At 33.5% G+C, this 8,912-nt stretch overlaps 4 protein-coding genes across 4 annotated transcripts in view; 2 read left to right on the top strand and 2 right to left on the bottom strand.

Annotated features, from left to right (window-relative positions):
* Positions 1–2,868, top strand: part of LOC106110422 (bifunctional glutamate/proline--tRNA ligase) — a 26,666-nt gene extending 23,798 nt beyond the window's left edge. The window contains exons 23-27 of the mRNA XM_013292247.1: positions 5–20; positions 503–629; positions 1,029–1,270; positions 1,863–2,023; positions 2,497–2,868. Of these exons, the coding sequence (XP_013147701.1) occupies positions 5–20; positions 503–629; positions 1,029–1,270; positions 1,863–2,023; positions 2,497–2,806 (856 nt within the window). The 3' untranslated portion in view covers positions 2,807–2,868. The remainder of the gene's footprint in view (positions 1–4; positions 21–502; positions 630–1,028; positions 1,271–1,862; positions 2,024–2,496) is intronic.
* On the bottom strand, positions 2,833–3,886 carry LOC106110474 (DNA repair protein XRCC4-like). The gene has a single exon (XM_013292317.1). It carries the CDS (start codon positions 3,648–3,650, stop codon positions 3,054–3,056), a length of 597 nt encoding a protein of 198 aa, XP_013147771.1. The 5' UTR covers positions 3,651–3,886; the 3' UTR covers positions 2,833–3,053.
* Positions 3,887–5,572: 1,686 nt separating this feature from the next.
* LOC106110441 (ribosomal RNA processing protein 36 homolog) lies at positions 5,573–7,378 on the top strand. Its single transcript, XM_013292271.1, has 4 exons — positions 5,573–5,765; positions 5,853–6,097; positions 6,347–6,624; positions 7,214–7,378. The coding sequence occupies exons 1-4, from the start codon at positions 5,718–5,720 to the stop codon at positions 7,351–7,353; spliced, it is 711 nt and encodes a 236-aa protein (XP_013147725.1). The 5' UTR covers positions 5,573–5,717; the 3' UTR covers positions 7,354–7,378.
* A 127-nt stretch (positions 7,379–7,505) lies between these two features.
* LOC106110455 lies at positions 7,506–8,891 on the bottom strand. The gene is made up of 3 exons (XM_013292282.1): positions 8,718–8,891; positions 8,312–8,496; positions 7,506–8,039 (listed from the first exon to the last, which is right to left on the bottom strand). Exons 1-3 carry the CDS (start codon positions 8,878–8,880, stop codon positions 7,962–7,964), a joined length of 426 nt encoding a protein of 141 aa, XP_013147736.1. The 5' UTR covers positions 8,881–8,891; the 3' UTR covers positions 7,506–7,961.
* Between the last annotated feature and the right edge of the window lie 21 nt (positions 8,892–8,912).

Genomic DNA, 8,912 nt, shown 5'->3' with positions numbered 1-8,912 from the left:
CCAGCGGACGTGGTATACAGGTAATGGGCTCGGCAGAGGTATAGATTGGAAGGGGAAATATTCTCTGTGGGCCTCCATTGAAGGCCACGCGTCGACAACTTTTTTCTATGGCGCTCGTTTCCCTATTTTAGACAAATTACTTAGATGGCCGTTTATTCGTTTGGCATTTTATACTAAAAAAATACATACGTATGTTTTCTCTGCTTCGCTATTTTGGCCGCTCGCTATTTTATTTATACTATTATTCTAAAGAGGAAAGATTTGTATTTTTGTATATATTGAAATAACTCAAAAACTTCTTGACCGATTTCAAAAATTCACTATTAAAAACTACGTTATCAATGAATATAGCATAGGATGTGATTATTATTAATTTTGGAATTTACGCGGACGAAGTCGCGTGCAACTACTAGTGATGTATAAAATAAACTTTATTGTTATTGAGTTCTTCAGTACTGTCCTACACACATCTAGAAGTTACTAATAAAGGTTTTTCCCTTAGGGTGCGACCAGCCACCACCTCGGACAGAACTTCTCCAAGATGTTCGAGATCGTGTACGACGACCCCGACACGCAGGAGAAGAAGTACGTGTACCAAAACTCGTGGGGCATCACCACCAGAACTATTGGTAATATTATCAAATACTACAAGCTTTGGATTTAAAAAAAAGGAAAAAATCCTAATTATTATTAAAATATGTTTTCTAAGTTTTATGTTTATGTGGTTTCTAAGTTTTATTTTATTTAATTGTTTTACATTGATGAAATATCAATATAAATTTATTTCATAAATAACTTTCGCCCCCGACTCCGTAAAAAAGTAGGTAGCTTATGTGATATTTCAGACTATCCCTTACATCTATGCCAAATTTCATCTAGATCCATTCAGCAGTTTAGGCTACAAACATCCATCCATACACACTGTCGCTTTAAAATAGTAAGATTTAACGATTACATATCTGAATGGTTTCTGCTAACCCTTTAAGTTACAGGCGTGCTATAAATTTAGATGGGTTTTCTTCCATCAGGTGTGATGATATTAGTACACGGAGACGACCGAGGTCTAGTCCTGCCTCCCCGTGTCGCTGAGGTCCAGGCTGTGGTGGTCCCTTGCGGCATCACAGCATCCAGCTCTCCTGAAGAACGGAAAACATTGATAGACTCCTGTAAGGAACTGGTTGATGAACTTATCAAAGGCGGGGTCAGAGCTGAAGGAGATTATAGAGACAATTATTCACCGGGTTGGAAGTTTAACCATTGGGAATTGAAGGTAAGAAAATTTTAATCCTGTCAACTTTGTCCGAGTGAAATTTAAAAACAACAAAAAAATATCGATGTTACTCACTGATAACGTATTTTCTATAGTGAAAGAATTTTTGAAATAGGCTCAGTAGTTTTTGAGTTACTCCAATATATACAATAATACAAACCTTTTATCTATAATATTAGTATAGATGTATTTTTTAATGATTAAACTATGAAATTGAACTTGACACATTTAAGATATAATAAGGCCCCATTTAAGTTCATTCCAGCCAAGTACAAGGAAAGAATGGGAAGGGGAAGTGTATTTTATTTATTCGAGCTTATCATTTCCTCAAAGGCCGGCAACGCATCTGTATTTCCTCTGGTGTTGCGGATGTCCATGGGCGTCGATGACCACCTTGGTGTTCATGCCGCTCGTTTGCACACTTTTATTATAAAAAAAAAAAATGGGGGATGGGACATATAGGTTGGGGAACATCTTCTATTAGTGCATACCAAGTACAACGCATTTACAAATTCTCTTAAATTTAAATTATATTGAATATTTTGTTCATGTACATATTGATTTGATATTAAATGATTTAAACCATTACTAGGGTGTACCTATCCGTGTGGAGTTGGGTCCTAAAGACATGTCTCGTGGTGAGGTGGTAGCGGTGAGGAGAGTTGACGGTGCCAAGCGTACTATCAAACGTGAAGCAGTTGCCACTGAACTGGCAGCACTATTGGAACAAACACATGCTGAAATGTTTGAAAAGTAAGTGGAATTTATATCAGCTCAGTATACATCCCAACTAAGTGACTCGGAGCCTAACCTTAGTGCTGACTGATAGTCAAGCATGCTAGCCCACTGCTTGTTAACTATACATATATCTTTAAATTTCTTAGCAGATATGTTTAGGTTGCATCACAGTTTAATCCACTGGAGTGCATCCAAGCAATTTCCTCTTAATAATATTCTGATTAAATTTATTGCCATGTGTTATAACCATATATCTGCAAAAGCTAGTAGTTTTTATTTAATTTTTCTAACCTTATATATTGAGAGAGATACTTTTATTAAGACTAATGCTTGGTACATTATGCCAGTACAGTAGGACTTGCACTGGCATCAATAGTTTTGGTCAGGTGACATTAATGGTGTATTCCACTGCTGATTTTGAGCATTGTCTATCCATACTTGCATGTTATCCAACCATAAAATTGATTTAAAAATGGATTATTTCTCAGGGCTACAAAAGAAAGGGATTCAAGATTGTCTCTTGTGAATAAATGGGAAAATTTTGTGGCAGCTTTGGAACAGAAGCACATATTGTTGGCACCATTCTGCGGTGATATACCATGTGAGGATCGGATCAAGGGGGACAGTGCCAAGACGGATGATGACACAACAGCGGAGGTGAAGGGACCAGCTATGGGAGCCAAGTCTCTCTGTATACCATTCAAGCAACCAAGGGAACTCACAAAAGATGACCGTTGCATCCATCCTGAGTGTAATAACAAGCCCAAGTTCATAACACTATTTGGACGGAGCTATTAAACAAAATAATTTGATACGCTTTTGTAAAAAAACATTTTTAATAAATTATTAATTGATTATTTTATAATCTTTATATTTTTGCCATTATTGGGAAGAACTAATAATTGTTGGAGGCGTGGACTCCATAATTTCGGGTTTGGCACATTAAAACTAGAGTCCAAGAATCACCTTTGTTTGTATAACAAACTTGACTGTCTTAGACAAACTTTTTTGCTCTTCTAATTTTAGTATTGAACATAACAATGTATTATATTTTTTCATAATTCTTCAATTGATCTTCTAAAAACTGTATTCTTGATTTTTTTGTGTTTAAAATTGACACAAATTTTCCATACAAGCATTCTTCCATAGTTATTTTGGTTTCTGCAAACTTAGATAGCTCTTCTTTCAATCCATCAATTTCCAGTCTCATTTCTTTAATTCTTTGGTCAAATGTTGTTATTTCTTTCTTTTGTAGTGTAGTTTTGTCTATAAGATAGTCAATCAATGCATTTTTACTTGCAGAAACATCCTTATCTAAATTTACATATCCATGAACTAATTTCGCTTGTTTTATCCATTTAAATGTAGCAGTGTTTTCAAATGTCTTAAAATCGTAAACATACTCATCATTGGGACAAGATAAGCATAGTTTAACATTTGTTAAATAAACATCTTCGTTTTCTAAAACATCTCTTCTGCATTCTTCGGCCAATTCCTTAGAAAAAGAACCGGACCAAGTGTTAGTGTCATCGTATATTTTAATATGGAACACACTGGTGTCAGTATTTAACCAATTAATTTTCGCATAAATGGATATTTCATCTAAAGCGAATTTTGTCACAGTTGTATCATCTTTCTCCATAATACCATTAAAATGTAAACAGTTATAATATTTCTACTATATCTTCAATTGTTGCAAAAATAAGGAAGAAAAACTTTGGCAACGTATCTATCTTAACATAAAACTAGGTAAGATTACAAAATGGTATTCGGAAATTGTACATTAACTCTTGACCTAAATTGGACCTTAATAAATATAATAAGTAATAACACAATAAAATTTATAAAACAAAAATATAGTTATAGTTTCACGATTAATCATTATTTATATTTACAATAAAAAAATGCCAAGTTATCAAGAAAATGTCAATGTCAAAGAAAGGCAAAGAAAAATAACCAAAGAATAAATCAATTTAAATGTGTAGAGCCATAAAGAGATATGTATTGTCTACATTAAAAAATTAGTTACTTTCAATACTTTCATAGAACTCATTTGTATTATTATTTAGGGCCTTAATATTGATAAAAGCTAAATGCTCATAAAAATCTGTTTTTAAAGAAAATAAGTTCATAATATTGTTTTTATTTCTAGTATTCCAGTATTCCAGGTCTGCTGTCCAGCTAAGCAAATATATTTAAAAATGAAACAATGGTAGGTTTCAACAAATGTATTACTAAGGTCGCACAATTTGTATTAAACAATAATTTTAAGACAAATATTATTTGTTATGCTCTTGAAATATGTATTTTAAAATTACAATAAGCAACAAGTAACATACTACGTTATTAGATATTTTTACGAATGTTTACTTTCTTTTTAAAGATTTCGATGCTGTAAGATTGAAAAATTGTTGTTTTTCAAAATACCTATTGAAGTAAGTAGAAGATAGTAAGATTCTCTTTACTTTCAATGTGGAAGAATATATTTCACTGTTTCTATACTTAGTTTACTGCGGGCAAATTTTCTTCATTGTTGACTACAATCTCTGCTGTACTGTCTATAACTGTATCTGGTTCAATCATATTTATTTTTGATTTTTTTAAGTAGATTAAATTTAAGAATTTTTGACACACATAGTTTTCCATTTTTTCTTTCAAATTTATAAATTGTTCCGTATCTCCTAAATGTTCTACATAATCAAGCTTTATAAGTCTTAATTTTGAATTGAGTGTTGTAACTCTATAATTAAGATTCCTGTTTATTTTCAATAAAACTTCAATTAAATTAGTCGCAGAACTAGTTGCTTTCTCTTCCAGATCTAACGGTAAAAATCCTTCTATAATTATTGAAAGATCGAGTTTCTTTTTCCAGTAGAAAAATCCATTTTTAAATTCATACCTGTAGTCTTCTCGTTGTTCGGTTAAACAATGCTTTATTCTTGCATAATAAACGTCCTCTTTCAATTGTAAGTTTTTGCTAAAGCTTTTTAATCGATCCGCACAAAATTTCCCTGTCCAAAAATTTCCCTTGTTGTTCAAATATACATCAAAGGAATTTACTGACCAATAAATAAGGAGGTAACAAACTCCATTTTGTGTTAATATTTTAGACACTGTAATATTTTCATCGCAATCCATTTATTGTAATTATTTCAGTTTTTTTTAGGTTATTACAAAAATATAATCCATTTTGTTAAATTTTGGCAAAAAGTCAAAAATGACACGAGATGTTTTTTTAATGTAATCCCTATTTAAGCAAAATACAAGGATTTTTATCCAAATCCAAAATTACATAGCCTGAATTTACTTTCCATTTGTTATTTAAATGGATAGGTCATTGTTTGTCGGTTGTCCTGAGGAAAATGGAAGTTTGAATTTTCACCGCCGCTACCAACCGCAACTGTTAGCGCCAAAATGGTGAATATCAAATATTTGAAACCAGTTTTTAGAAACCGTAGTTTTTGTGCATATGCAGTATGCACTGTCTGTCTGTATTTAAAGGTCAGTGCTTTTTGTATCTTCTTTGACATTTTTTTTGTCATTTAGTTGTTAGCTGTCACTTGTCATAATGTCAATGCTGTCATTTTCATGTGAATGTGCTGGGAATTGAATTGAAATATTTCATTATATCGTAATATACACTAATTAATTATAGCGTACAATTTTAATAGTTAAATATTAAATGTATTTTAGTACCGTATAAAAGAAAATGTCTGACACAGAAGAAAACACTTTGCAAGAAAATGATTCGGAAAGGGTATGTTCGGAAACATCACAACATTATATTAAAAACGGTCTTTCTCCTTATATTATGTTTTTTATTTTCAATGTCTCAAATTTTCAGTTGGCCATCAGAAATGAACTATCGTCTTTATCGTTTGAAGATCTTCAAAAATTGAAAGAAAGAGTTGGTTCGAAACTGTATAAAGAAGTAGTTTTTGGGAAAAAGAACAACCCAGATACAGGTCCTAAAGTTAAAATATTTAAAAGGGAAAACAAGAATAGGCCAAGAGAAATGAGTTCAAAAAGGCCTGTAAGAATGCTAAGGGACACGGGAAAGGTGAAGAAAACAGAGGTTCGAGATCCAAGGTATAGTTGTATTCTTAAAAAAATTAAAGACAAAATCTTAAATTATTTTCTATTAGGTTTTACCCGCACCTACATCTGCACAAAATTTAATAAAAACTGTAATCAAAACCCTATGTGTTTTTTAAGACTGTCTTACATCTATGTCAAATTTCACCAAGATCCAAAGTCCCGTTTATGAGATACCTTTAACATCCATCCATCTACACCTTCACATGTATAATATTATAACAAATGTATGATTGCTTTCAGATTTGACCCCTTGTGTGGCGAGTTTGACAAAAAAGAATTTGCAGAAAACTACAATTTTCTCTCAGATATGCGTTATGAAGACATAAAGGCTATTAGGGCAGAGTTGAAACAGACAACAGATCCCGACAAAATTCTTAAGCTGAAGCGTTTGCTGCAGAGTTTGAATGAACAGCACAGGGCTGGCAGGAAGGCTAAAGTACAACAAGAAAAAGAAAAACAAAAGAAGGATGTTGAAAAAGTCTTCAGAGAAGGCAAACAGCCTTACTTTAAAAATAAATGTAAGTGTGTCACCATTACCTGCATAACCAAAATCAAATATTGCCAGTGACTTTGTGATAGTTAAAAAAAAGAAGTCTATGTGTTTTTCCAGGCTATGTTATATATCTGTCCCAAATTTTGAGATCTGTTGAGTTGTTTTAGAAATACTTATTAACAAAAATTCATCTATCTTATTAGACTAGCATTTATAACAAAACCAGCTATTGCCCGCGACTCTAAGCGTAAACATAAGTAATGTAACAAAAGTAAAAAAAGGAAAATCAAGACTATATCTTACAGACTATCCTCTTCATCTCTGCCAAATTTAATCTAGATCCGTTCAGCAGTTTGCAAACTCTATTTTTGTATATGATATAAAATCGGCCCAGTAGTTTTTGAGTTATTTCAATACATAAAAAAATACAAATCTTTCCTCTTTATAATATTAGTATAAATTCTAGTAGGAACATAGCCTTAGAGCCTTATAGGCACAATGTTTAGCTAAATCTCCACCCATCCCTTTCATTTTTTATAAGTAAATAGAGATAGCATGTTCTACATGGTTACAGTAACTTCTGATAAGTGTATTTATGTTAATACTGTTTTCAGCTGAACTTCGAGTTGAAACATTAGTGAATCAATATGAAGAACTGAAGAAAGAGGGCGCCGGTCGCATTCAACGGCATCTCAAACGTAGACAGCAAAAGATTAAGAAGCGTTCAAATAATGCACCTGTAGGAGATAGTTAGATATTAAATAAAACTTAATTACAAACCTATGACTTTTTAATTGATCTTTTTTACAACGAAGAAGCAAAGTAAACAACGTAACAGTTTTGATCCTGCTTTAACTTCGCACGAATAGGCCCCAGCAATACTATGACCACACACAAAACGCGTAAATTCCGCATTTCGTCGATAAGTGTGCGTGCCGGAGGCCTTATTTTAGTACTTTGAATGGGAAAAGAAAGTGGATTTGACGGTAAAGGAGACTCATAACAATGGGAAATATCCTCTATGTACGTTGTTGCCGATTAAAGGCAGGTATCTCATCTGCATTTGCTGAGGAGCAGCGGGCGCTTCACCTTTTCGGCCAATTCAGGTGGCCGCTCGCTTGTTTGCCACCTTGTCATACAGCAAAAATGTTTTAATGTCAATGAATATGCCTCTTAGAATATATTCGTTATTTTATTTGTCTAAAAACTTGAGTACTAGAGTAACATAAATACGCGCCACTCGTGGATTTGCGGAAGCCATAATTGCAAGGTATTAATTGATTTTATTACAAAATTTGATAATCCATAGGGTTTGGGGATGATTTAATTTCCATCGCACCCGATGGTCCAGGGTTTATCCACCTAGTAGATGTGAAGAGCCACTACTCCGGGGCTGTCGGCTGCATCGTAATAGCACTGGGGACCACTGGTGATAACGACCTAGAACAAGAATTTTTTTGATTTCGAAAGGTTTTTTTACAAAGAGGCATTTAATTTTAAAACTTTTCTTCTGTATTATCATCACTTATATTATACATAATTGAAAAAAACAAAAACACAAAAATGTGTTCTTTCAGTCTATCCTCTACATCTATGTCAAATTTCATCGAGATCCGTTCAGCAGTTTAGGCTTCAAACTCTAACAAATATCCATTCGTTCATCCATCTAAACTTTCGCATTAATAATATTAAGTAACATTAATAAGATTAACCTTAACATCAGCACGATACGGCTTTTCGAACCAATTTTTTTTAGTCCTCTTATTAAACGCCAATTGGCCTTGAATTATGAGACCAACAGCGATCGTACGTCCGGAGTCGGCGATCGGGAACCAAGGCAACAGCTGGTCGGCCGTGCACCTCGTTCTAGGTGACATTTTGTAAAAAAAGTGACGACCTGAAAAAAAGCGTATTTTGAAAATTTGTATAATACTTGGCCGCATAATCACCGTACAATTATAAATGCTTTTTTGTTTTATCTGACCAGTTTTGAGCCATTTCCTGTTGATTTTTTTTATTTTTCCTTGCTAGAACATTACGGTAGTATTTCAGTGGTAAAAAGTTTCATCTGTTCAAGGTAATTTAAATGTTTCCGACTTTTTACTTCCCTCTACTCACCCATCATAGGAATGCAAGATTGTATTGTGAAGGAGCTCTTCTCGATATCAGCTCTTTTTTCGGAGATCCGCATCAACTTCCCGTTGAAGCCCGACACCCACACAGCACCCTCTCGCAGCAGAGACGAGGATTTTGTCATCTTCATACGGTCTTCTTTGCTCATGTCGAGTGTTGCTGTGTACATAAAAACGATAA

Source organism: Papilio polytes, unplaced genomic scaffold (assembly GCF_000836215.1).
Source record: "Papilio polytes unplaced genomic scaffold, Ppol_1.0 DF820622.1, whole genome shotgun sequence".
Lineage (NCBI taxonomy): Eukaryota > Metazoa > Arthropoda > Insecta > Lepidoptera > Papilionidae > Papilio > Papilio polytes.
The sequence above is the reverse complement of the archived record's forward strand: the minus strand, read 5'-3'. Positions and strand labels throughout refer to the sequence as shown.